Source organism: Nelusetta ayraudi, unplaced genomic scaffold, assembly GCF_046127955.1.
Source record: "Nelusetta ayraudi isolate G7.1 ecotype Tasmania unplaced genomic scaffold, CSIRO-AGI_Nayr_v1 ptg000143l, whole genome shotgun sequence".
Lineage (NCBI taxonomy): Eukaryota > Metazoa > Chordata > Actinopteri > Tetraodontiformes > Monacanthidae > Nelusetta > Nelusetta ayraudi.
The window spans coordinates 315,940-343,856 of NW_027466193.1; the positions used below are offsets into that span (position 1 = coordinate 315,940).

A 27,917-nucleotide genomic window follows, 5' to 3' on the forward strand; every position below is an offset into this window, starting at 1 on the left:
GCTAAACAAACGGAAGGTGACAGTAGACTATTCAGCTGTTGCAATTTCTTTATGGCTATCTTTTTGTATTTTCTCGTGTAGCATATCCTTCCAAAGCAGCTCCTAGCCGGACTTCCTCCAGCAGGAATCGCGCCATTCCTCTCTGCCAATGTCACGGGACGGGACGAGACAGATAGACCCAACCGTCCGTCGAACTCGCGCCCCCGCCCACCGCACGCGCACGACCGTTTACTCACGTGTCCACGCCGCGATGAGCCCAGGTGCGGTTTTATTGGTCGCGGTGACGGGGCCACGTGCTTGTGTTTACTCGTCTTCAAATTTCAGGCGGGAGTCTGCTCACGCGTTAAATACGAGACGTTTGCTGCCGCCCGTCACTGAAGAGAGAACGGAACACCAGGACACTGGAACTCCAGAACATCAGAACACTACAAACAAACCCTGCTTCGGTAAACGTTGAACATTTCCCCTGAGCTATGGGAAACAACTTAGGAACAAACCAGTTGAGCTCTTGCATTTCCTTTGGCTTGTGCGAATTTCCTCTTTCCCACAAGGAAAATAATCTTGACAGCAGCACAGACGGTAAGACACACTTTCTCCATAGCTACTTGTTTTCTAAATCCTGCTTTGTGTTTTTGCTACTTCCAAAAGTCAAAGTCAAGGGTGTAGCTTGCTCTGAGCCGCTCCTCTGGTGCGGCAGGCTGAGCATATGTGCACAAAAAGGCATTGTGTCTCGAGCAGACTCAAATATAAACGGCACAATTAGTTTGTCTGCTGCTGTGATGAATTGCACGATTAAGGGCACATTCTGAACAGGAAACAGCATTTGAACGGTCCTCTGTACAACATCTGATATCAGTTAACGTTCAGATTTATAGGTTCAGCCCTCGGCAGGAAATGCCTGTCACTCATCCTCGCCCAGTCTGGTCCCTTTGTGACTGAGGTTCACCAAGGCCTTGCGGTGATGTCACAGCTTTCCCAGACTCCTGCGACACGATGGGACGTCGGCCAGAGTGTTTTGTGAGAAAAGGAAAGGAAGTCGGTGTAACAATGTAATCAAGGCGAAAAGATAAACACTTTCAGCATGTTTTCAGACCTCCGATCTGGCGATCCCTCATGATCTGCCGCTTCCTTTCTTTATTTGTATTCCTCCTCCCCCATTCATCCACTTTGTTGTGTTTGTTCATAAATAGCTAATAGCCCTCTCTGACATCACTACCACCATCCACTGTGTTAGTAATCAAAGGGATTGTGGTGATGCAGATTGTGGTGGATTGCAATGGCTTTGTTTCCCCGCCGTAACCTTGTGCAAAAGTCATAAAGCCGGAAAACAGTGTATTTTCTGAGTTCGGTATCAAGGGAGGCACCTTGTGCAATACAAAATAGCTCCGGCGGCGGCAAGTATCTGTTTTGACAAGCAGGGATTTGTGATGACAGTGGTTATCACAGCGGGATCCGAGGAATCCAAGGAGTCCTTGAGAAATCTTTCCAAGAGTCCCAGAATAAATTACCCAAACATTTCACAAGGTGACAGTGTGTGTGATTATTATTTTCAACATGGAGTTAGATGAATCTTGTTGGTTGTGTGCCTGAGAATGGTGCTTCATTTGGGGTTCACTAGTGTGTCTGGATGTGGCAAAGTGTGGCTATAGGGAGATCCGATTGGGCTTGCTAAAAAAAAACTAATTCTAAGCTCTAGTTAATTTCAAGGGACGGCTCAAAAAAAATGAAAATATTTTTGAACAGATTGTTCTGTGCATACCAGTATGCGTCACTAGATGGCGCCACTTTCTAAAAATAACGCCGCGGTGGTTGGCGTGCTGTGGAGGTTAGGTCATGTTCCTACTTTGACCGCCTCCATGATGAGTTCACTGATCCCCATTATTGTATGGCCCTGCTTTAGATCACAATGAGCTTTGTTTCTTTTTTTAAACAGCCATTGTTCAAATGTGCGGTGATGCCCCGCGGTGCCAGAGTGATGGTTGCACTGTTTTTGTTTTTTTTTTCCTTCGTAGAATCGGTGACACATGTCCCATGTCCTCGAGCAACAGGTGTGGTTGTGTAACGTCAGCTGGGATCTGCTCCTATATTTGACGCTCCAGGCGGCTCTTCTTTTTGAAGGAGGCTCAGTGTCGGTGTTGTCGGACTCCTTTCTGCCATGAAGTCAGCAGAAGACACCATGCTGCTGAGTCTTACGGAGTGGGACCAGTCCAAAGTGACAGTGCAGTACTGTCCCAACGCGACACTCCTCCTCCTTCTTCTTCTGCTCCTCCTGTCATCTTTGTTTTATCTGTCACTGGAATTAGCCACAGGCCATGTTTTGACCGTTAAACCAAGATTTGAAAGGGTCACAGTTGCGAAAGCAGTAAAAAAAAATAAAACGTCCCTTGTTGCAAACTGCCAAGATCACGTGCAGTGTAAAGCAACACTTTTTTCATCATTTTTTTAATTTTATTTTTTATTGTTTTAGGTATACTTATTAGTTTTACAGAACTTGTAAATCTTGCACAGGAGAACCGTGACATTGTACACAGTGTCCCACATCGTGTCCTGTGTCAACACCCTCCCATAAATATAAATAACTACTGTCTGTTTATATCCACACTAACAGTTTTATTTTAGTTCCCTCGAATACCGACTGCATGTTGACTTTACATCAGCCTGGTCCTGTCGATCGTTTTATACATAGTTCTAGTTTTACCTGCTCTGGGGCAGAACAGCACTTCCTTCATATCCTCCTATGCAGAACTGGAGGCAGAATAAAAGCCAACATGACGGCAGCTTTTTGAAGGGGGGGGGGGCTGCAAGAGGAGGCTGTTAATTATTAAGCACCTTCTTAACTATTCAAGACCACCTTCCTGTGTGAATCTCGGCACATGTATGTTTCAGGGCGTGTTTTCTTTCCTCATGTCAAAGACAGGATAAAAAACGAGGCACGTGATGGTTTTAGCAGCAATGCTGTCTTCTTCTCATCATTTGCACTGATTACCCCTCGAGTGCTGAAACATTCATCATCCGTTTCAAATGAAATTCTCCGAGCACATTGGAGCTAAAGTTCAGACCACCTAAGTTTTGGCTGTTGAACAATTTGTGATCTCAATATTCTGACTGTTCAAGCTCTGTAATCACATGAGACCGTGTCTGTAGGTTCTCGGTCGTCCAGGTCATCATGGTCTTTGCTTGGCGAGTCGGAGGTGACTAAACTTCTGTTATTTGGTTGCTAAAATAAGTTTAACCCGTCGTCCCAAAAAATCTTCTCCACTTCTGAAAATGATTGAAGGAGTCCTAGGTATTCAACTTTGTTCGGGACACCTTCAAATGTCTTTGAGTAGCCAAGAATGAAGTCCCCTAAAGCCTACCTGAAGCAATGTTGTTTTGTGGCAAGACTGTCATGCAACAGAAATAAATCGCTCTCCATCGTCCCCTCACCAGAAAAACAAGCAGGTTTGAGGTCTTTTAATTGGAACTGGTGTGTGCAGAAGACTGGCAGAGGTCCGCAGATAATTCCCTATGTCGCTCTTCTGCTTCCTTCTGTGAAGTTTCATTCCCAGAAATGTTTCCTCTCCACTTTCCTCGTCTCACCACTTTCACTGTGCTCACAACCAAAGGTTATGGAAACCGGAAGGACAATTGCTGATTGTGGCAGACTGCAATAAATTCTTTGCCATCTCTGTTTTTATAACCCTCAGATATGTGTAATGGAAAGGGCCTGTGCAAAACAGGGCATCGTTGCATGTTGCATGTTCTCACGTACTCTTGACTCGGCCTCCATAAAGAGACGACGGAGGAAGCCGCGCCTGGAACATCGATGGACGCGCTTTAATTCCACCTCGGTATTGCTTCTTGTTGTCACTGATCCGCTGGGATGGAGATAGACTTTAGGAGAGGAAGTTCTCATATTTACAAGTTCCAAAAATAGCTCCCTTCACCCAGCACTCTCAGTATATCAGTGTCCTTCTTGAAGCAAGAGGCCCCCGCAGAAGTTTCCCACACGTGTCACAGGCCAATGTCATGACAAGGGAGCGAGGGAGAGAGGAAAGAGGGCTCAGGGAATGGGAAGGAGCGAGATTAGCCCTAAGGAGAGGGGAAAGAAAAATAGCGAGTAAGATAAATAAAGACTTGAGGACTCGCGTTCAAAGGGGACTGGGGTCTCAAACAAAAGGGTCGTGGTGGTGTTTGCATTGATGGCAGCGAGGGGGCCGCGGGCAAGCAGGAACAGGGGCACCAATGGGCGGAAACACTCAGCAGCGTCAAAGTGCCAAAGGTGAAGCGAGTGTCTGTGAAATTGACCCCGGTGTTTCCCTTCCGTGCACAAGTCAAACGGCCGAGTTACGTAACGGTGGGGGAGCTTACGGCACCGCCAGTTTCCACTTTCAGCTCCGTGACGACGGATCTCGGCTGCTGTAATCGCTACCTGCTGCCGTGCCACAGTTGTTTACCTGTTTAAATGTATTGGCTGCATACTGTACATGCTAACATTTCCAAGTGTCCCGCAAGTATCGGCTTACCGAGCCTCCCATAGGCTCACGGCTCCCCGTGACAGCCGCCTTTCATGTCTGGTATGCCGTCCGTCTACAAACCCCTCAGATAGCAGATAGTGTGCAGTGCAACACATACCAAGTTCGCTACGTTCAGGACAGCAGAGGAATTTAGATTTGATGTCCCTTTGCTGGGAAACCGCACGTCACCACATTGTCAGATTAAAGTCTTTCACCACCTAGAAATGTGTATATTTTTTTGTATCTTCGCGGGAGTGTTTGTCCTTTGCACGACGAATGCCATGGGAGTCATTCCACACTGTTTCCCATTTATCTTCCAAGAGAAGGAAAATTCCGTTTGATCTGAATTCAAGTGTTACGTGTCGAGTTTCGCAGGACGGTTTTACAACAGTTAGGTCGCAATATCAGACTTGGACGTAGTGAATTTTCTGGACAGGAACTACGTGTTTAGGTCAATTTTGCAAGAACCATTCTTCCGTCTTCTATACCTACTTTCTAATGCACTCAGGGTTGCAGGGGTTTGCTGCAGCCCATCCCAGCTGTCTTCGTGAAAACACACAAAGACAGACAACTATTCACACTCACACATTCCCAATTCCCATTTTGCCTCACACGCATGTCTTTCAACTGTAGAAGGAAGCTAGAGAACTCTGAAAGAACCTCACTAGGGGCTCAGGGGTCGAACCCGCGACCCTTCTGCTGTGAGGTGACAGTGCTAACCACCACACCACAGCGTTGGCCGAAAATAACTCCATGAAATAAAATATATTGTTTGTTTCATGCAATAGTGATGGAAACTTTTAAGTTCCAACTTTTTTTTTATGATTGCAATGAACGTGTCAAGTTGGAACCATTTCTGGATCATTTTGCTCAAACACATGACTCTGAATAAATGAGAATGCCACAACCTCATCAACCACCCATCTAGGCAGAGGAGAAAATAAAACAAAAAAATAATCTTTTTGAGTTTTCTTTTTTTGGACCTATTTTTTATTTAATAAAATAAATGATTATGTTTACTTAGGTGCTGGACTCCAACTGAACTGTAAGGGTCAGCCAACACAAGCTGATCTGAATCATAGAACAACAGAAAGGGGCCCTGTCCTGTTTCTGCTTACCGGCACAATTGCAGCTGGAAGGCCTGAAAGTGTGTGTAGATGAACATCATTTATTTCTTTGAGTCAAAGTCCAGCCAGTTTTTTTTTTTTTTTTTGAATTGATTGGAATACGTATTGACTTTTTCTTTTGTCAAAACATCCCATATGTGAGCGCCAGCGATTAAACATTATTAAGCATTATTAGGATGATGGAGTTTACATGTTCTTGAGTAGCGAAACCAGGACAATTTGGTTATTCATCGTTGATGGCAATTAATTTTTGACAGTGATTGCTTCAACTACAGGCAGTTGGAAGAATATGCTTGGTGCTGCCCAGTGAAGGCCGTCTGGTCCAAGCAGAGTGTGTACGCACCTCAGCTACTGGCTGCTCCATGGGAACCAGATTTGCATGGCAGCTGTTTCCCTGGAGATCCAAAGCAACAGGATTTTATCTTTTTCAAATATATCCACCGGGTCAGCCGAGAAAGACAGAGAGCCTCTCCCTTCCGCGCAAAACACTTAATGACGCTGCTTTGCCCTGCAATAGCACAGGGAGATGAGGAAGATGCGAAAAGGAAACAGGACAGAAGCTGAGGGGCAAACAGGTTTTAAATGTCATGAAATAATAATTGTAGTATACTAACAATGATAAAATAGTAATACCAGTGTTGGCTTGAAGGAGCCTTGAACACATTAGTAGTTTTGAAACTCTGACTTTGTAAAAATAAATTTCAAACTTGGAATCATCACATGATGGTAAAAAAGAAGCAATAATAATACCACGACAACATGCACAGAGACCTTGGCATACGTCAGAACTTTTGCAGTATTTGAGATGTAGCTTGTAAATCTGAAACCAATTGGAACGAGGGAGGCGAGTGCTCAAGCTTGGTGGAATGATCAAAGCTGAATTCAGAGTGATGCTGTGAAGCTGCCACGAAGCAGCCTTTCCTGCGGTTGCTAACATGACCCGTCCTCGCGTTCCTCGCTGTGACAGCCCACTGTGGGCAGAGAAGTCGGAACCGTCTCCGGGTTTTGGTCATTGGAGAGCAATTTTGTGGTGGAGCTGCCTGTCACATCTTCTAGCAGTCAAACACAATCAAATGCAAATTGCGAAGCTCAGCCCGCTCTGTTGTGGAAACTTCGTGCGACTCTTTCTGCTGCACGTCCTGATTCTGGCTGTGCATTTGCGCCACATCAGGCGCTTCATGTCAGGAAACTAAAGGTTTTGTTTGGGACTAGAGGCCCCACTTAAGAGGAACCATTGTGCAATGTCAAGTGGTGTGTTCTACTGTAGTGCATTTGGCGTCACTGTGCAGCTGCAGAACTTCAGGCAAGGGGACTAGTCGGTGTCCATGGCTGGAGGCATTGCGGCTGTTGCGGCCGGACCAGGGGCACCTTGAAAATGAAATGAAAAACATTTTTATTTATTTTTTGGCGCAGTGTCAGATTAATTGCGTATTCAGCCGTCAGGATGAGGAGAATAGATAAGGAATCCAGCTTGGAGGCTGTGAAAGATTATCCCTGGGTGGTTTGTCAGTGTGTCCACAATGTAGAAACCCAATACAGAAAGACGTGATGGGGCTGGAATCTGTGATGCAACTGTGGGTTGCTTGGCGAAGGAGCACAATGCACCTGGACTAGTCAGGAGCAGGTGGCTGGATCAGCGGGGACAAGCACAGGGTTGATCACAACCTCACTTCACCCCTGTTCCAAGATAAAGGAAATAACTGTTGGCATAATTCACGAGGTCGAACAACAGCGTCATTAAAGTCAAAGGAAAAAAAAAAAAAGGGGCTGCAAGCCGCAATCAAAAAAAGAATGCCGCGTAATTTGCTGACCTCACGTCACTGCCGGTGGCTCAGACGGGCATTATGTCAGCTCACATGAGTGACTCATGTACGCAGAGCTCGACAGTGAGAGACTTGACTTGAATCCCCCCCCGAAGGGTCTTGGAATGACCTTGATCATGATGAACAAGAGAACAGGAAGGGCTTTGTGTCGGTTTGTTCAGTTTGTCACAAGCTCATTTCTGAGTTGCTGAAGCTGAATTTGGTGGTGGGAATTTCATGAAAGTAATAAGAATCTAACCTTAAGATAAAATGATTTTGGAGAGAGAAAAAGACACAAAAAACTCTCACATGCCAGTAAATCGTGTAATAACATTTCCGTGGACGCGAGAGGAAAGAGGTGGTAGGAAAAGCGAGAGCCGAAGAGTAGAGCGGCAGCAGGCTGAGCGGTTGTGTCCTTGTGTGCCTGACGACCAGAGTAATGGAAAGGGGTCTGGAAGAAAATATACAATTATGTAACATATTACCTGGAGCCCTGAGCTCTGCTTTGTGTGCTCCGTCCTTTGGAGACCGTGAGACAAAAAAACAAGAGCGCACTAACAGTAAGTATGTAGCAAGCGCAGGTGTTGGCTGTTGTTCTTGAACTTCATTTCGAGACACTCGAGTGTTTTACGACCGGGGTTGTTCTGAGCTTGTTGTCAAAAGTGGGCCACAATGTCTTTTTTAGTAACTGCTCGGGGGTAATTATAACCAAAGTATCCGGTGTCATCACCCCACCGAGACCTTCTCCCGGTTGGCGAGAACCTCTGCGGTCAAGGATTGCGTCGCCAAGGGCACCAGCCGCGTGTGAACACGGCTACTTCTAGCAACGTGCAGGGAATTCTCAGATCTGTTAATGTTTGATTGTGGAAAAGCACCAAATGAGGTTTAACGTATTGACTGTGTTGGTAGTTTTATTTGGAATATAATTTGAGGAATACGGACAAAGTCAATGACAGAGAAGAAAAAAATAACTGCTTCTGCATGTGAGCATGGATAAGAAAACATCCCGAACACTATTTCACTGTATGGCGTAATGGAAAACACACACTTCTCAGGAACATTGGCTCTACCTCAAAAAACGGAATTGCTCCAACAACGTGGTTTTTATTTGTGATAAACTGAAAAGTTCTGATTTAAAGGCTCAAAAATGTTCCCAAACCTGCGTGCAGTTCTTAAAACATATATCAGATTCATGACTCTTGTATTTTTTAAAATTGATGCTAACATAACAGACAAGATGAAAAGACTTGTCAAATGTAATTTGCATAATACCAAGATGGGAGAGTTCATGATATCTCTCTGGGGAGGTTTTCCTTCGCGCTGTCGAGCATTTCCACCCGATGGCGAGCCAAGAGCCAGTCGGGTACGTTGAAAATTCTTATTAATAAGGAAACGTTCAGTCCCAAACTTAAAAAAAAAAAACCATTGCAACATCTATTGTGAAACTATTGCAGCATCTTCAACGCTGCAGGACCGGCAATGCCTTGCATGTTTTTGTAGCTACCAAGACTTTCCACTCTGGTAGGCAAGGTCACACTGACTAGCTGAAAATAGTTCATATTGATGCTTTTCAAGATGTCCATGTGAGGTAAGAGAGCACCTTGGAGTGAATGTTCGACTTGTTGCTCAAGAGGGAGGACAAACTGAAGTGACCGACCACCACCAGAGTCACAGTCGAGGAGAAGGTTGCAGGTTGTCCTCAGGAGACACTGAGCCGTTGTTGCTTCCTGCATGGGAGAATACGGGGAAATTGAATCTTAAATGTAGGGCTAGCGATGAAAGCTACTGTTTACGAACCGCACTTTCAGACATGAAATTGCCATTGACCCATCTCTTATGATACGTCAGGGCAATACAATCACGACTTTACAGTTTTGGGAGCTGATCACCGCATTCAGACAAGGCCTTCTTTGCTCTGTCGCCGATTTGTCTTTAAACATTGAAAAAAAAATCCAATAAAGTAACTGGTTCAATCAGGATTAACTTAAGTGTGGGTTTGTTGTTGTCATTTTTCAGATGCTGCAAAAAAAAAAAAAAAAATCACAGCTTTAGCTTGCATGCGCTTGAGAGGATTAGTGTGACTGTGGCACAGGATTGTGGCGCAGCAGTAAAAAGCTATGAGTCAACAACATCTGTCCCACGTCCCACATATACCACAAAAAACCCTCACTTTATTGCAAGCACACGGCTCACTATTAGGCCTTTTTAGGGTTCTCTTTCATCTTTGTCCCCTTTTGAATAATTAAGAAAACTAGATTTGCTTCGTACATTTCAGAAAAACGCTGCAGAGATGTTTTCCTAAACCCTTGAAATGACTGGCTAAATAAATGTCTTATATAAGCTCTTCAATCTTTACAATAAGCACATTTGTTATTAGCTGCCGTTGAGACCACAGGCCTTGTACCATAAAACAAAAGATATTTGGATCAAAATCGTAATAAAGTTAGAAAAATTGAGATGTATGCTTCAGGAAACACCTTCATTAGGCCTCAGACCAAAAGTTGCACGTGCATCACAAGCCACTACACACAAAAGGCAAAAAAAAAGTTGGCGGTTCCAGCTCTAGGCCAAGAGTGTTTCCTGCATCTCCTTCGGTGGTGCATCCGCCCCTCATCACAGAGAACACCGAGACAATAGAACAGATGGAGGAAGAGCACTGTCTGTGCATCTGGTTAAATGCATTGAAGGGCCATTTTTAGCACGTCTCCCACTGACGGAGAGGCCTAAAACAACATTTTAGTGGAGCCATGTCAACGTTTCATGTCCAGCCACCACAAACTAGACATTTTTTTTTTTTTTAATGTGCAACAATGATTTATTGACAGTTACGCATGCCTTAAAACACCAAACAGCAGCAGAAGCAGCAGCAGCAGCAGCAGCAGCAGTGAAGATGTTCACATAACTGCCGCCTGTTTCCATTGTCTTAGTATTACAGGGGTCGGGTAATGTCATTGGCTGACACGTTACATAATGTCATGATTTAGACTCTGACAATGGAAAATGGACCAGGAGTCCCTCCCATTACAACTTCACATCTCTGCTGGTTATCATTTACTTCAAGGGGCCAGCATGTAACAGTTCAAGGAATCCACTGACACTGAAATTGAATAAAAAAATTCTGCATTTTGCATGTGTATTCTCAACCTTATCACTTTTATCGCTCGCAGTGAAAACACATTTGCATGCAATCAAAATTTTACTTACTGCCTTTTCAAACCTCAGCCTTCCTCAGCATCTGAGCGTTCTCAGCTTTATTGTGCAAATGTGCAGTTGGATAGCGACTGAGCAAAACTCTTTCCAGCTGAAAGGTCATAAAATAATATTGAAAACCAACAAAAAAACTGGTGAGCACAGAACATTTTTTTTTTTTTTGTTTTGTTTTGTTTTCGCAACGAAGTTGCAGCACGACTACACGCTGCGAAATGTTCCTTATTCAAAATGCAATGCGTGAATAAATCACACAATTTTCCCTGCGGTATCTCACCTAATTAATAGCTGAGAGAGGCTCTAAAAAGGCAGCGCTCTGCATGGGAGGTGGAATGGTTTGACAGGCAGGAGATTATGGGTTTGGTCTAATTTAAGCACTTCTCAGCTTGCAGTTCCGAACAGGTAAATATCTGAAGTATTTTGATTATTAGTCTGAATCACAGAGCAAACTACTAAAACCTGCATCCATTAATGATGGGGTAAATGCCACTTATATGTTTGACCCCCATTGTCAGTTTATTGCGTGGCTGTCATGGCAATGGCAACTGCTTTGTTTTCCCCCCGTTGCCGGTGATTCAATTCACAGCGGTGTTTCTAATTTACTGAAATCAGGAATTGCAGAAGTGAAATCGAGCATGCATGCATTTTGTCTGCACGAGACTGCCACAGCCGGGCCGTCTCATGATCTGAGGTTTGTGGAAATGAGAACAGTCTGTCAGGGCACCTAGCACATGGCAAGAGTTCCTAATAAAATAAAATTAAAAAAAAAGGTTCAAATTGAAGGCAAATGCAGCGCAGGCCGAAATCAGTTTGGGTTTTATCATTTAAAAGAGGGACTTTTTAATGATGCAATGACTCTGATAATGGTTTAACTCTGATTGCGGTTTTCCGATAAAGCAGGTGCTCGACTCCGATGGCCTGCTAAGAGTGGCTCTAATGAAAAGACAGGAGCGCAACATTGAAAACAGATGTCAAAGCGCCAGAGTGGAGCGCAGCGCTCGCACAAAGAGGGGATGACCAGGAAAACCAGAAAAACATTGTTTTATGAAAGCCACTCTTTGTGCTCGGCCCATGTGTGTTTGATGGAGATGGTCGTTTTCATACTGAAGGTGGGTATGACTCACTTCATCCATTAGATCAGTGACTGAGGTTTGGAGAGCAGCCCTCCCCTGATACTGAGACCGCCGCACACAAACAGCCATCTGCTGCTTTTTCCCTTTTTTTTTTCTTCTCATTACTTGTGAGTACCAAGATTTGAACGCTTCAAGTCTAACACGTTGCCTTCCAAGGAGCAATGGCTGCGCTGCTCCAGGGCTCTGCTGTGGCCCGCGATTCAATGGGAAAACAAGGCATGCTTGCCCTCTTTCCCTGGAAATAACTAATCTCTATAAGGGTCCTTGTTAAATCTTCGCAGTGGAGATCATCCATAGCCTTAAGCAGAACAGTACGGACCATTTCAAAGTCAAGAATTTTTCTTTGCATCCAATCACACATACCAGAAATGTTGCTTTAGTACAGCACAATGTCCAGTTTTTCTTTAACCAATGTTGTCAGCATAAAATCATCACATTTTGGAGTATTTTCACATGTTAAACTGAATAATTGAACTGAATTTGAACATTGGCCAGCTACGTCGTCCTCTTTTCTGTAGTTTAACAGTGTCTGAGTCCATTCCGTTGAAGTCAAGTTGTGCCGACAATCAAGGCTCTTTTACTCCGTCAGTGCCCGCAAGAACTTCCGAAGGCATCTTTGCCTCTGCTGGAGTAATCAGGCTGACATATCTATGTTAACAGTGTCCAGGGGTGAGAGCCAAGACTGAGGACATCTTGTTATTAAAGCTCTGGCGGACTACGGAGGGGGACCACCAACACATTCTCGCGAAAAACTGTGTCGCTTCACATTTCACTGTTTACACACAGTTGATGTGCACCAAAGTGAAATGTCGCTGCGCGGTCTGCTGACTGATGATACATGGATGGGCTCTCTTGGTGACCCGTGCAGAGAGCACTAGACTTCGGCACACCGTGCACGCCCCCCCGCACCCCCTGGAACTGCCGTGATGGCGGAGGAATTGTAAATGCGTGCGAGCGAACTGTCGAGCCCTCAACACAACCCGACTCACCGGATCAGACCAAACTGGGAAACTCAAAGTCAGAGTCGATTCAAGTGTTTGTCAGCTCGTTGTACATTACTTGTCTTAAAGTAGTCAGGAAAATATCTGTGTCCCTGAGCTTTTTTTTCTCTCCTTTTTTTTCCCCCCAGTAAACCTCTTAGTTGGTTGCATTTTGAAGTGGATAAAAATCCCATCCAAGCACTGTGCAACTCTCGCTGTCAGCTGCAAAGAAAGCCAAAAGCCTCAAGCGGACAAGTGCATCCAGATGCGCCTTTCATTTGTCCTTACCGTCAGAGTGTATGCGGCGCAAAAAACAAAAAAAGTACATATTTTAGAAAGCCTTTGCAACGCATGGAGCTTGCGTCAACACCCGGTCTTGTTTATAAGTAACCAAACTCTTCCTGCGCTCAGCGTTTAACCCAATTAACTCTGTTAATTTAATTGCTGCGTCTTGTCACCGCCGCAGCATCGCCACTTGTTTCCGCCGCTACATGACCAGATGAGACGCACGGGGTAAGGCCGGGCAATGTTTGCGGTCACGCCTCGGGAAACCAACCGCAGTTGTTTGCTAGAAATGGGGACTCGTACCGCCTTGACTGCGGCGTGTTTTGATTTTTGTCCTCCCTCCACAAACTCTCTCTCTCTCTCTCTCTCTCTCTCTCTCTCTCTCTCGGCGGAGAATCTCCGTGACAGTGACGGCGACGATCCGCGAAGCCGCCTGACCACTACGGGGGCTTTTTTTTTTTGTCACTTGAACATTAGCAGATGTCATTCTGGGTACCGTTTACTGGAAACAATCCTTTCGCTGTCGCTCTCCTCGGGCAAAGGTTGCAAAAAAAAGAAGAAGAAAAAAAAAAAAGAGTCTTAGCAGAAATGTTGAAAACTTCCTTCGACGTCTCTCTGAAGTGTTTTAATGCATCTGCAGTCGGCTTCTCCAGTGATTGCACTGAAAAAACTATCCAGAAAATCACACTTCCTTGAATTTGGAACTAATTCAGCTCTGGCAATCACTACGCCGTTCATTAAGCTCCATAGTGTAGCAGTAATGCAGGAATCAGGGCGAAGCGGCACTTGTTACTGGAGCACCGCCGTGTTTACAGGCAGAGCTTGATTGCAGACTCCATCGCAGGCTCACACTCACTTCCTCTGTTAATCTCCTTCGCCATAGCAGATCTTTCTCTCTCTGGGTGTGTGTGTGTGTGTGTTTGATTTTTTTTTTTTTTTTTTTTTTTTAACTTCTACTTTGCTTCACCCCAAACACCATTCATCCAGGACTCGTATAAGGAGCTACCATATCCTGCTAAAACAAACAGCATTGAAGAGGTAGAAACAAATGCTTTTGTTTTTGAGTTATATTTAGTCGGCCCGAATGCCACGTTTCACGGGGGCAAGCTTGTCCTCAAAGAGATTTAGCCCGTGAGGCCTCGACTGCTTTTTCTGTCAGCAATACGGATCAAGTCTGTTTAGTTAACCTGAATACGAAGAAGAAGAAGAAGAACAACAACAAGAAGTAGGGGGAAAGTGGGCTAAACCTCTGTCTTGTTGGTTCCAATTAGCTACTTTGCACGGACACCAGAAGGAAAAAAAAAAAAGCAATTTAGGATTTTGTACATTTTTATGTCTTACCAACAGTCTTTCCTTGGAACATGATGTGCAGCTGTTGAGGAGCCTCGGGCCTCTCTAAGGCTGCATTCACACACAAACATGAGCCTGCGCTAGAAAGCAGGCATGATTATGCTACAGGAGTGGAGAGAGGCGTCCTGGCATAACTAACGCAACAGAAGACCGACACGACAGTCCACTCCCTGTAGTTCATCGTGTCGTCGACAAACATCACAGCTGGACCACAATAGATCTCACCAAAAAAAAAATCACAACGTTGGGTTTGGTGTGAACGCAGCTCAAATCTCTACACTGGGAGAAACACTCCCTTCCCTCCTACGGCCTCGGTCCCCCTAAAAGCCCTGCAGGCCCCGTGATTCCTCAGAGAGCCACTGTGGTCAGAAGGCAGGAAACAGCTTGAGAGGAGCCCAGAAAAGTCAAGGCTGTGGGAGGGCAAGAGGATAGGGTGGGAAAAACGAGGGGATTTCCTCATATGGCGCTCGGACTTTCATCAAGTGTCTGCCACTTATGTGCCGTGTCCAATACGTATGATTAAAGAGGCGATGACTTCCCCAGGATGAGGCTGTCTGTCGCTAGATTAACATCAATGATCTGGCATCCATCCTGACCTCCGATACTAGAGAGGGACTAAAAAACATAATAGAATCCGTCTACCTCGTTTCCGGACGTGGAGTGCGACCAACCGACCGACTGACCTTCATCGCCGACTCTCAATAATTGAACAAGTCCCTTCCAGTGTCTCTGTGATGCTCTGGAGGAGAGAGGAGGAGAGGAGAGGAGAGGAGAGGGAGGGTGATGGGGGTGTGACGAGGGTCTCCTGCATGCTGTGTCTTTAAAGCAGGAGTGGGAGCCTCCACTATAGAAAGACAGGAGGAGGAGAGGCTGGCTGGAGAGTGGGTAGGGGGTGTGTGTCTGTCTACCCGCCTGCCTGTCGCAGCAGCGAGCGAGCGAGGGAAGGGGGCTTTGACATTAAATAGGAGCAGTTGGCGGAACCAGCCACCGACAAACGCACGCTGAAGCAACGTTCCCGCCGGAGACGCTCAGCGCGAGCGAGGACACACGGATGGACAGAGACACAAAGCCAATCGGGATTAACTTCTCAGCCGGCGCGTGCGACCTCTGGACACCGTCATGGGGAATACGACACCTAAACCTCTCATAGGTGAGGCGCGCGCTCGCGAATCGTGTCATGGTCAATCATGAACGTGATTTGTCTCGCCGGTGGTTTTTGGCCACGACGTGCGCGAGCTCAGCGCTCGGTAAGGTATAGGGACGCGGCGTCCCGGTGGCCGCACATGGCTCGTTCCGATTCCTGGACCACGACTGGCAGACGCCACCGCTGGGGAGCCCCGCGCGATTCCCCGAGAGCGAGTCCGGCTACGGGCATCAAGCCGCCAGTCTGTATAATGATGCACGCTTTATGATTTGTGGGCTTTTTTTTTTTTTTTTTTTTTTTTCTTGTAAGAAAAGCGAAATTGATCTCCAAAAGCTGGCTGAAGTTGTGGTTTGCAGAGCGGCTTCGTCAGAACCTGCACACTTGGGGCCAAGTGAAATCACACTCGTTCATTATTTCAGCAGCGCCCTGTTCTTGAAGTCAATCAGAATCATCGCGGTAAAGTGGGAAACAATATATTCCTCCTCTGTGTGTACAATCTCAATTTACCATTTCGAATCTCACTGCTGAGGGTCACTTGCACGTTGGCGTTGAAAGGCCATAAAAACTTGAACAATGTTAAGCCATTTGCATTTAAATGTAACATACCAAGATATCAAAATTATTGCCAGTGAAATGTTCTTACAACAAATTATTAGAAATTAATTTTTTTTTTAACAATTTGATGTCACTTTTTTTGTTTTTGCAAAAATCAGCCCTTCAGCTCTTGCAGATATCAGTTATCGATGCACCCAAATCAGCTCCTCGACTCGCTGTGATTTATTGCGTGACGCTCCACTGCCCCAAACAGATCCCCTCCGAGCCAGAACGAGGTTGTTGTTTTTTTTTTTTTTTTCCCACCAGAGCCAGATGACTGAGGCTTCTGGACCGAGAGCAGGTCCCTTCAGTGGAGCGGGAGCCCTGCTCGCAGTGTGTGACTTTCATTATGGCTGTTGGAGATGTGTGCAACACATCGGAAAATGGGGTTTTTATAGGTTCGCTGAGTCACTTTGCTGGCCGCCACTGACCATTACATCATGTGAAGCAGCTGAGGCTTAATGTCCTTAACATTCACTGACAAAAACACATGACAAAAGAGAGTGAAATCGACTCAAAAGCATCAGGAGTTTCAGCCACAGTTTAGAGTCGCCTTGTTCGTAAAGATTTTTATATTTCAGTTCCTCCAAGTGTGATATATTTATTTTTCAGTTTCCTTGTTTTTTGTTGTCTCGCATTAAACACAATGTGTTTCTGTTTTCCCCAGTAAGTGACGCAACCTTACGGGTCAGGGACATACTGAGACTGAGCTTTGTGAGGCAGCGGCATCTCTAATCCGCTGCCTCAACTTGCGTGTGTTCGTTTTACATTAAAAGCCCTGCAGGGATTAAAGCAGCACTATGATTTTCATGTCCTATATCCAAATACGTATGCTATTTTCTTAATCGGTTTTGGGCTCCACCCAGCAAGTTTCTTTCTACGGACACTGTGAGATGGAGAGATATGAAGGCGTGTTGTTGAAAATTGGCATGTTTATAGCCCGCCGCGCCATCCTGTCTTGTATCAACAACCTTAACTCGCTACTTTTCCTCGCAGTCACAAAACACACAAACAGCATTTCTTTTTGGTAAGTATTAAAATTGCGGCTGTTACATTGTCCCTTTGCAACCTGCGCATACTAAACAGATAAATAAAATTCTGTTCTCCTTCACAGCACAGCCAACTTAATTGCGCTGTCATCTGTCACACTGCCTGCAGTTGGGACAAAATAAACAGTCATTTCATCAAGAAGGAATTAGGTCAAGACCACACCACATATTTGCCCGTGATGATGCGTGAAGTGATGCAGAACTCTCCTGCAGTGACTTCCCTTGTGATCCAAAATCATGATTGTGGAAAAAAAACACGACTCAGCTGAGCTTATATGGTTGAGCCACCACAACTGAAAAAAATATCCCAAAGAAAAAAAAGCATTAAAAAGTTATCCATCATTTTGAACGATTGAAATGTCACGTTTCCTCTGGACATTTTATGCACACGTCAGTAGACGTTCATTTTTCTTCCTCAAATTTATTATTATTATTTTTTTAAATCTTAACAGGGAGGATGGCTTCGTGCCCGCCTGCGTTGTGGCCTGCAACATGGCGCACGTGCAAATTTTCCAGCTTCTCTCAGGTTTAATTGGTTTGTCACCAAATCGTCTGGCCAACCCTGGGTTACTCAGTCTGGGGCTGCGAACAGTTGCCTTTGAAGCGGATGGAGTCGTCGTTCCAATTGCAATGGTGTCTGGCAATTAAGGGCAAAAAGACGGAACAGATGCCTTGAGCTTTTGTGTGTGAGAAGCAAAACTTGATTTTTGTAGCAGTATGAAAAGATGGGCGAAAAGAAAATTTCAAATAAAAAAACAAACACCACAGCTGCCACCGCCAGAGGTAGGCAACAGGTCTGGCAATGAATAGCCAACTGTGCGGCTAACTTATTCAAAGCATGAGCGGATATGACACTAATTACACATGTGAATAGCATCTTAAATCAATGTTCCTCAAAAACCATGCGGACAGGATACTGATAGCTTCAGTCTCACAGACGCAGGCAACAACAACGTGAGGGTGACCAATTCAGGTAATTCAGGTCGACTTCAGGCAAAATGATGTTTGTTATTTCAAATAAGGCTCAGAGCTAACTGCAATTTAATGGTTAACTAGCATAACGTTTTGGCCATTTCTTTTTCAGGCAACTAGCTCAAACTTCCATTTCCACTTGAGTGAGTGAGCAGGCCATTTTTTTTTTCAATCAGAGCTGATTGGTCAGTGGGTGCAGCTTTGTTTTCTTTCTTTTATTAAGGATGTTAAGTGCACAACTGCCGCAGAGACCAGTGGAAGCGTTGGCAAAGCTTTGCGTTGCTTCATGCTGCGTGCCCGTGTGCAAAAAAAAAAAAAAGAAAAGTCCCCAGATGTTTATGTTGGAAGCAAATTGTAAATTGTAAATTGACAGAACCCAGATATCATTGTGATGTCATTGTCGACTGGCCTGTTTAATAGGTGGAAAATCATTTGTTGGAATAATGAATGTTGTTTTGAATATTCATGATGTTGCTCATATGCAGTTTAGTTCTGCTACATGTGGCGCGAGTTTCTGCACGACTTCACCGCCTCTGCGATGCCTCCCTCCCATAATGCTTTGGGCCCATTTTGGTCTGCGCTCGCATTTTTGTAGTGAAGCCGGCTCTGGACATAGTTTTCTCTGCGTACTTTCACCACGGTATACTTTCGTCCTTCTAAAGCTGGATTACGTAAAAGTCGTCCTTGGCGTAGAGGCATTTGACATGTTACAGATGTTCACGCTGCAGCTTCACAGTTTAGAATACAATCAAAGATAATGTCTAATTTAGGAAATGTACTGTGGAACATTTCACTGACTTATTGTCTTTACACTAAGATCACCGTGGATTTAAACAGAATCGTGTCCCAGGAGAATGGAAAAACGACCTCCCCACGCCTGAAAAACTGCACTCCATCAACTCACTTGCAGCTTAATATCAAATCCAAACAATAACAGTGCAAGTATTGCCCAATAATCAGCCGGTCTCGTTTGATTTGTCACCCTGTTTAATTTGCCTTTTGATGCAAGAAGGGAACCCGTAGTTGGACAGTGACCCTTTTAAAGATGAAATCAAAGTTAAGCTCCCTGTTGTGATAATCTCTTCACAGGCCTACGTGTGATTCATTCTCCTCCTTTAAGGATAGCTTTGAAGAAATGAAAGGGCCTATTCAGGGTTTGTTTATGCTGTGGGCCAAGGCCGTTTCGTTCACAAAATAGACTTATCACATCCGTTGTGGACTTATTATGTAAAAAAAAAAAAAAAAAAAAAAGCTCTTTCCTCAATCCTCGATCAATTGCTAAATATCTAAGATGGATTTTGCAGTGAAGAGGCCGACTGACTCAGGTTAGTTTGGATTAGGTATTGTTGGATGGGACAGTCTGCTTGGATAAAATAGTTTCATTGTTGCCTACAGACTGACAGAATGGAACTCTGCTTGCTGCGGTCACAGAATGGAGTCAAGTTATGAGGGTGGGTGGTAGATGGACGGTTGGGAAGGTGTAGAGGTTTTGGGAGTGGTAAAAGGTGGTGGTGATGTGAAATGTCAGAAGATGAGGAAAAGGAAAATGAGTCTGTGTGCGCCTCCAGTGGAGAGGTGTGATATTAGCGACAAAATCCGCCCATAGCAATGAAAATCACCAGAAGTGAACCTGTTTGTTTTGGACGTGGACTTTGCCAAAGTCTTTGGAAAGTCTTAGGAGATGGACGCATGCTCATGAGATCTCATGACAGCAGTTGTGCAGGTCCAAATACACCAAAACCTTTCTGAAAAGTACCAGTAAGGGCTGATACGTAGAGAGTGGAAGACGGTGATCTCCGTGAGTGCTGTGACTTTTTGCGAAAGGTCCTAAGTCATACTTGAAAGAGAGGTGCAGTTGGGTGGATCACAAGTTGAAAGTGATGATGATTGTGCTGGAGTTTGTTGCTTTAGTGCGGCTGCAGCCTCCGCTGAAGGCCAAAGAGGCTTCGGCCTGTCACAATAAGTAAGAACGGGAGTACTGTGGGGCTGCTTTACATAACTGACCTGTGACCTCTGGACCATCTCTCTCTCACATACACACGCACACCACTTACAAACGAGCTATTCTGTGGGGATAAGTCTGTGTTATTTTCCGACAGCTGGTGTTGCTGACAGTAGCAACTCTTTCAACGTGACTCACGCGGAGCCATTTCCTGTTCCCGCCGCCTTCCTGTCTGATTTTACCCTGTCGGGTTGATTCACCGACGCCTTGGTTCTCTGTACCCGCAGACCCGTCCCTGCAGCCACGGCCGGCTGCGGTCAGCAGGCAGTACTACACCCTGCCCAACAATGGCGGCGGCGTGGACCGGAGGACCTCGGCGCCGGCGCCACTCAACGACAGCGTGGACTCGCCCCGCTTCCATCCGCACGCCAAGGGCAAGAACATCCGGCTGGACGGGCAGCTCCGCCGGGCCACGCGCAAGAACAGCTTCTGCAACGGCATCACGTTCAGCCACCGGCCCGTCCACCTCTACGAAAAGGTTGGTTGCTACCGTGTTGATTTTCTCTTCCGTTTCAATTTGTCGAGAAACTTCAGCGGCAGTTGGATCCGGCTGTAGGGTCCAGTCCTGGGACTTCCCTTGTCCTTTTATGGACTCCAAGGAAAGCTGCAAGGCGTGAAGTTCACTTATTTGAGCAGCAGAGCCAACTGGACTCCAGCGAGAAATTCTATTGCTTTTAGACAGATTTAGTATTTATAGTCGGGGGTGTAAAAGAATGTACTGGTAATGGGATTGGAAATCTTCCATAGCAAGAGTCGCTGGTTAAAGAAGTGTAAATAGCACGCAGTAGGAGGAAAAATTTGCCGGCGGGCTACAGCGTGGAATCAGCTGAGCCGTCAGCTGATGTGGACTCTGTTCAATCAGCTGATGGAGTCAAACAGCCCCTCGGCCTGACAGGACTCATCCTACATCCCTGTTTTTGTTTTGTTTTTTTGGTGTCTTTGTATTCCAGGTGCGCCTCCGCCTGACCGGCGTGCACAGCGGCTGGAGCGGAGCCCTCCGCTTCGGCTTCACCAGCCTGGACCCGAGCGAACTGGTCGCCACCGACATCCCCAAGTACGCCTGCCCGGACCTGGTGACGCGGCCGGGCTACTGGGCCAAGGCGCTGCCCGAGAGGCTGGCGCTGAAGGACAACGTGCTGTCCTTCTGGGCCGACCGCCACGGCAGGGTTTTCTACAGCATCAACGACGGCGAGCCCATCCTCTTCCACTGCGGCCTGAGCATCGGCTGCCCGCTGTGGGCCATCGTCGACATCTACGGGATCACGCAGGAGGTCACGCTGCTCGGTGAGCCATCCTCCGACTCGCTGCTACCTTTTCGGAAAAACACTTCGCGTGTGATTTTTGCAGATTTTTAGCAGAAGCTGAGCGAGTAGAGAGAGGAAGTGTGAAGGAGCGATTTCGCAACCTGTCCTTTTCGAGCAGCTGTTTCCTGGACTGGACGGGTCGGCGGCTTCGAGCTTCAGTTTTGCCAACCCCGAAAACCGCGCAGACCCTTTTTTTTTCGTAGTGTCAACACACCGGCGGGGGGGCTAATTTTATCGGCGCGCTGAGAGTTTAGCGAGCAGCTGTACAATGAGCCGATTAAAGCGCTGGCGCCGAGTGACGAGGAAGGGTAGCGGGGCCGAGTCTCTGGCCCGCGGATCAAAGATCCTGGGACAGAAACGGGCTTGTTTACACCAGCGTCCCCGCACGGATAAACAGGGTTTAACCGCTGCCGAGGTTCTCAGCTGCCAGCAGCTCACCCCAGCCGCGACTCCGGACACTCTCCTAGTATCACTTTTCTGGCGTTTTGTCACTGTCCCTACTCCTCTATCACCCCTCGCTCCCCCTGTGCTTCCCTCTGGGCGTGTTTATCTTGGGTCTGACAGGAGCGATGGCCATGTTTGGTCAACGCAGCAGATCCCAGGAGCTTTGCTGAGGGGGCCAGCGCACTCGACCGCATCCCTAGAAATAGGAATAATGGAATGCATCAGAAGTCACCGGGGGGATTTGAGGAGGGCCCGACTCGTTTATACCCATACGTAGAGATGTTCCTGTGAATAACAGAGCGCATTGTTACAATAAGACGAAAAACAAAGGAAGAAGACACTCCGTTCAGTGGCCAGGGAGCTTTTTCTCACTCTGCAGCCAAGATAAAAGTGAAAGGAGGTCTTGAGTATTCCAACAGTGGCTAATCTAAGAGACTTATTTAGCGTGGACGCTGTAGTAATATTAAAAAAAAAAAAAGAAAGAAATCAGAACCAGGTGGTATTTTTCATTTAAACAAAACAAAAAACAAAAACAAGAACAAGAACAAACATTTACTTCTGTCTGACTTGGACAAGAGTTTAGTTGAATATTGTTCGTTGGGAAGCCTTGACCTGGTCATGGACCACTGAAATCACTGACGCTCTTCTCCTCAGTGATTTATGACTGAAGAGATGAGCATTTGGACTCAAGACTGAACTGAAGTTCAGGGAATTGAATTTTTGACCTGAACGCTGGATATAAAAAAAAAATCATCAATGGAAAAAGCAGCAAAATAAGAATGTGAACAAAAGCACAACTGTGAGATGTGATCAGGTGAAAAAACATATCAGGCCATGAAGACGGAAAGGAACACGATGGTACCATGATGCACAATAACTGCTGTTCTGCAAGAGCACCGTAAATCAGAGAGAAAAATGCACATAAAGTACAATTTGCACATTTATTACTGTTCAACATATTCCTGCTATCACTTTGCGCAGGCGTTCTCCTGACTGCTGTTATCCACCACGCACGCACGCACAAACAAAACTCACTAGCTGACCCGAGCTGACTTTGACCGCTACGCCGTCCAAGCCGTGTGATGGTTTTTCAATATCCTCCGCAGAGAGTGCGTTTGCTGAGAGCGTGGGCTCCAGCTGCCTGAGCACGGCCCGGCTGAGCGCCTACCTGCTGCAGAGCAGCCACGACTCGGCCAACTACAGCAACAATCAGCTGGAGAACAACCAGGCGGCCGCCGCCAAGATGGCCACCCTCCAGCTCAACAGCTACATCCCCTGCTGCTCGTCCTCGTCCTCCAACTCGTCCTCCAACTCCTCGTCCACCTCCTCCGCCACCGTCGCCACCACCGCCGCCACGCCGTCCTCGTCTGCTTTCACTGGATTCAGCGTGCCCAGGGGCGGCCGCGGCCTCCCGGCCTCCTCGCTGGACAACGACTTGCACTTTCACCCGGTCCGCGGCTCCGACGTGACGCTCTCCGCCGACCGCTCGGCCGCCTGGATCAACTTCATGGACAGCAGCCGGACTCTGGTGTTCAGCGACCGGCCGCTGCGCGTGGGCGAGACTCTATACGTGGAGGTGGGCCACCTGGGGCTGCTCTACTTTGGAGCCCTGATGTTTGGCCTGACGTCATGTGACCCGGCCAGCCTGCACGCCGGGGACCTGCCTGCCGACCCCGACGTCCTCCTGGACCGCAAGGAGTACTGGGTGGTGCACCGCGGCTTCCCCATGCCCTGCCCCGGGGACGTGTTCAGCTTCACGCTGCTGCCCAGCGGGGAGGTGCACCACGGGGTGAACGGAGTGGGACGCGGCCGCCTGCTCTGCGTGGACTCCTCTCAGGTCCTGTGGGCCTTCTTCACCCTGCACGGGGCCGTGAACAGACTCAGGATCCTGGGTAAGTGGGGAACAGTGCTGTTGGGATTACTCCAGAAAAGTAATCCAACTACTATTAACGATTACTCCTTAATAAAGTAATCTAGTTACTTCCTTATCTACTTTGTTTCATAAGTAATCGATTACTAATTACGTTGCAATTCCAAACATGAATGAATGTTTGCTCTCTGAACGCAAACTGCACATTTCATGTACAGCTCTGGTGCATTTTGCACAGCCCATATTGTTAAAATAATTCGAAGATTTCGGAAAAGTAACGAAATCGTTACTTGATAAAGTAAATATGATATAATTACCATCTTAAAAGAGTAGTTTGATTACAGTAGTGGATTACTTAGTAGTAGATTCCTCGCCAACACTGGTGCAGAAGCACCTGACGAATGAACTCATCCGGGTTTTCCGTGCCGATGACAGCGTTTGGAATTCTGCACGATGGTGATCGGCGCAGTGCAACTGCCGGGATCAGTTTCCTTCTGGTGGCGTCTCAACTTGCCAGCTGGGCTCAGCTGTTGATCGCGATGTTAGAACTGGTTGTATTTGTAGGAGGGATGTAAATTATCGATTCATTCATTAATCGTTAGTTGATTGACCTTATCGATCGATTAACAATTAATTGAAAAGCGGCGATTTTTTCTGAGAACCTAGATTTCACAACAAAAAAATGTGTAAGGAACACATAATTTAACCCTTAAATAATGTTGAGGGTCCAATGTGACCCATTTTTACATTAGAGAACAGTAAAAACAGCCTAAATATTTATCCTCTGACTTTAAATTGACTTCTAATGGGTCACATTTCCAACTTTAAAAAAAAAAAAAAAAAAGTTGTTTAAAACGACCATCACAGTATCTACAGGTGAATTGCTCTCTCCTGCCACTACACTGTTATCATGATATTAACTACCCGTGTATGTTCACTTAATTGCGAGTAATCTAATTTAATCTATTAAATTCTTAAGCAACAATTAATCGATAATCAATTAATTGTTAACATCCCTAATTTGTATGAACGAATGAAGCAGAACGAGAGATGAATCAGGTCCTCCTCGTTGCAACAAAAATCACCTTGAATAGTTCACTGTTGAAGGACAGATATGTTTAAATTGATTGGTTATTTTTTAAAGAAGGGCAACAGTTGCTTTTGTTCTGTTGTGTTTATGTTCTATTTTAGCAGTGTTGTTTTAAATATACATGTATATAAAAACAAACATCCAACTCACACAAACCCTCTGGTCCTTTGGCCAATCGGCAGTCTGAAGTAAATCAGAAATGTAAAACACACGCACACACTGTAGTTGGAATGTAAACAACAAACGGAGGAAGCGGGAATGTGACGCCTCTCACTCGTCCTCGCTTGCGGTTTGAGTGCGGATGAACATTAAACTGGACGCGCGTCTGTTGCTTCCGCCTGCTGCTGCTGTTGCGCCGGTTGCTTCTGGAGCAACAAAGGGGTTTTTTGACAAGACTCTGTCGAAAAAAGAGAAGCAGGGAAACGTCCGTTTTCTAACCCTGAGAGAAGTTTCCCGAAAGTGATGTTTTTCGTGACCAAAAAAAAAAAAATAGTTTGCATTTGAATAAAAGGCTAGGGTGCAAATAGAAAGCTGTAAAAATACTTGCGTACCTGTGGACAAGGCCATCGGGCTCTCTCTCTTTTTTTAACTTCATAAAAGCAAACAGTCTGCTCCTAAAATCTCAATCTTTATATATATAAAAAAAAGGAAAAATGTACAAAAATAGCCAATTATTACCCATTAACCAAGTCCAGCCAGGGTCTGTACATAATTTGTATGTTCCCAGACTGTAGGAATGCGGCTGAGTAGTTTCTGTCTGAACGGCTGTTCAATTTAGAGCTGTGACCTATCTGTCCTACTCCCACCACTCCCACGTAAATTCCCAGCAGCTCCGACATGTTCGACTTTAGCGAAACTAAAAACCACAGACTTACTTGTGAACGTATTGTGTTGTAGAAAAACAACAGCAACAAAAAAGAACGTATAAAATCTAATATTTGAAGTCTGGTACGTAAAGTACGAGACCGTAACGTTGTGGGTGCATTGTGTTAACCCCCAGACATTATTTTTCCTCCCAGACTGCATGAATCTAACTGTATATATTAATGTTCATGGGTGTGTTTGTCATTGTGACACAGGGACGCTGCAGTCCAGCCCCCCCTCCTTGTCCTCCAGTACTTCTCAGAGCAGCAGCCCAGAGGACAGCGACTCAGACCTGGCCTTCAGCGTCAACAGATCCTCCTCGGCCTCCGAGTCGTCTCTTGGTAGGTTTCCAGATATGTATGCATGTATTTTTCAAAGGCCCCAAATGAAATGTTGGCCGTCCAAATACCAGATGGCTCTGACCGGGTCCCAGCAGAGATGCTTCACTGATGCTGAGAGATACCTTCACAGTTGGGGCACAGAGCTGCTTTTGGTGGTGATGAATCACCACCAAAAGGGGGTTGGAAAAAAAAAAAGTATTGGCAACTACTGCTTCTTCTTTCAAATCAACCAATAATTATCTAGTTTCAGTGCTTTTCAATTATCATTAGCGTTTTTGGATGGCGGGACGGCGTGTTGGACACAACATTTGATAAGATTGCGTTGCGCTGCAGAAAATTGAGACGGACACTTTCAACAGCTTTCAGATGTTGCAGCCTGGAAGGAAGCAGCCTCACACTTCCCTGCTTCTGCTTATTTCTTGGCTGCCGAAACAGTCATGATATCACGATGACATTTGATCCCCACAGATCCTCCAAAACTAAGCCAAGGCAATTTTAAATTGTTGTTTTATACAAGTGAAGACAACCCCAACGACATGTTGAAAAAAGAAATCAGGGGGAAAAAACTGCATGTTGAGCATCTCCACAAATTTGATATATTTGATATATGGTAAAAAGTGAGTAATATTTTGTAGGAATGTGTTGGAGAAAATGCAGTGCAAAACAAAATAAATCACAAAAAACACAAGAAATTATAAGCAAAAATCTATACATCTAAAATCTGTGTATTATTATACTTTATTAATCTTTTTTTTTTCCCCTTCCTCTCCGTGCCTCAGTCACCGCTCCCAGCTCCCCTCTCAGCCCGCCGGTCTCTCCTACGGTCCCCGCTCCGGAGCTGCCCCCTGCTGGCAAAAACGGAGAATGCACCATCTGCTTCGACCAGGAGGTGGACACGGTCATCTACACCTGCGGCCACATGTGCCTGTGCAACGACTGCGGGCTGAAGCTCAAGAGGCAGATCAACGCGTGCTGTCCCATCTGCAGGAGGCCCATCAAGGACGTCATCAAGACGTATCGGCCGTGATGGGCCGCACGCGAGCAGATACTGCGTCTTGCGCGCGGTGGTCTTCTCCACCTCAGGATGGGTTGGACTTGGAAATCTATCTGGAGATGAGCCAAACTCGGACACAATGGTGCCTATTTTTTTTTTTTTTTTTTTTTATCGAATCTGTTTTCTGAAGGTGGAAAAAATAAATAAAAAAAGACTCCCCGCGGGGGGTGACCCCAGTTGTTGTGCAAAGACTGCAAACACAAGCTCATCTATTTTGACAAGAGAAATAAGAGAAGGCTTGTGAGCTTCTATTTTATCTATGTGATGTCTATTTTTAATGTCACGTGTGTTCACTGAGCTAACTGGGTGGGGTTGGGTTGGGGGGGGGGGGGGCGGAGAGCCAGCCATGTACATTTTGTCTTTTCTCCCTCACTGTGTTGTTTGATTTACGAAATGTGCTTCAGCCAAGTGTAGTCGACGGCGCCCGAGCCCAGTGCCTTAGATCTGTCGCGTTGTGTCTCCATGGTTACAGCCCCAGTGCAGCCATTTTTCTACATGTACATACTCAGAGTCTGTAGCAGCAAGTGGAAGAGGTGCGTGGTCGGTTCGTTGGTCCGATTAGAGGAAGAGGGGGGAGTGGGAACGTATAAAGTGAAGAATCTGGTTTTTGCACATTGTCAGATGAATAAAAGTGGACTGTGATTAATTTGTGCTTTTCTTCCAATTGGTCAATTCATTGTACCACTTTGCCAAAGAGTCATTAAACGTTTTTTTTTTTTTTTTAATTGTTTTTTTTTTTTTATTCAGATATCACTCTGGTCTGTTGTTTCACACATATTATGCACAACGTGGGGTGGCAATCTCACTCT

General features: G+C 45.8%; 1 protein-coding gene across 2 annotated transcripts; it reads left to right on the forward strand.

Moving 5' to 3' along the window:
- The first annotated feature begins 332 nt into the window (after nt 1-332).
- neurl1b (neuralized E3 ubiquitin protein ligase 1B) lies at nt 333-27,824 on the forward strand. Of its 2 annotated transcripts, none has more exons than XM_076013118.1 (6): nt 333-579; nt 20,369-20,619; nt 21,092-21,425; nt 22,996-23,781; nt 25,929-26,054; nt 26,834-27,824. In XM_076013118.1, the coding sequence occupies exons 1-6, from the start codon at nt 474-476 to the stop codon at nt 27,079-27,081; spliced, it is 1,851 nt and encodes a 616-aa protein (XP_075869233.1). In that variant the 5' UTR covers nt 333-473; the 3' UTR covers nt 27,082-27,824. The 2 variants fall into 2 exon arrangements, with proteins under 2 accessions (XP_075869233.1, XP_075869234.1); XM_076013119.1 differs by lacking the exon at nt 333-579 and adding an exon at nt 15,177-15,530.
- The last annotated feature ends 93 nt before the right edge of the window (nt 27,825-27,917 follow it).

Coding starts and splice junctions, on each gene's coding strand:
- neurl1b (XM_076013118.1), top strand. CDS start 474: ATGGGAAACAACTTAGGAACAAACCAGTTGAGCTCTTGCATTTCCTTT. Junction 20,620..21,091: donor CCGTCCACCTCTACGAAAAG/GTTGGTTGCTAC, acceptor TTTGTATTCCAG/GTGCGCCTCCGCCTGACCGG. Junction 26,055..26,833: donor GGCCTCCGAGTCGTCTCTTG/GTAGGTTTCCAG, acceptor TCCGTGCCTCAG/TCACCGCTCCCAGCTCCCCT.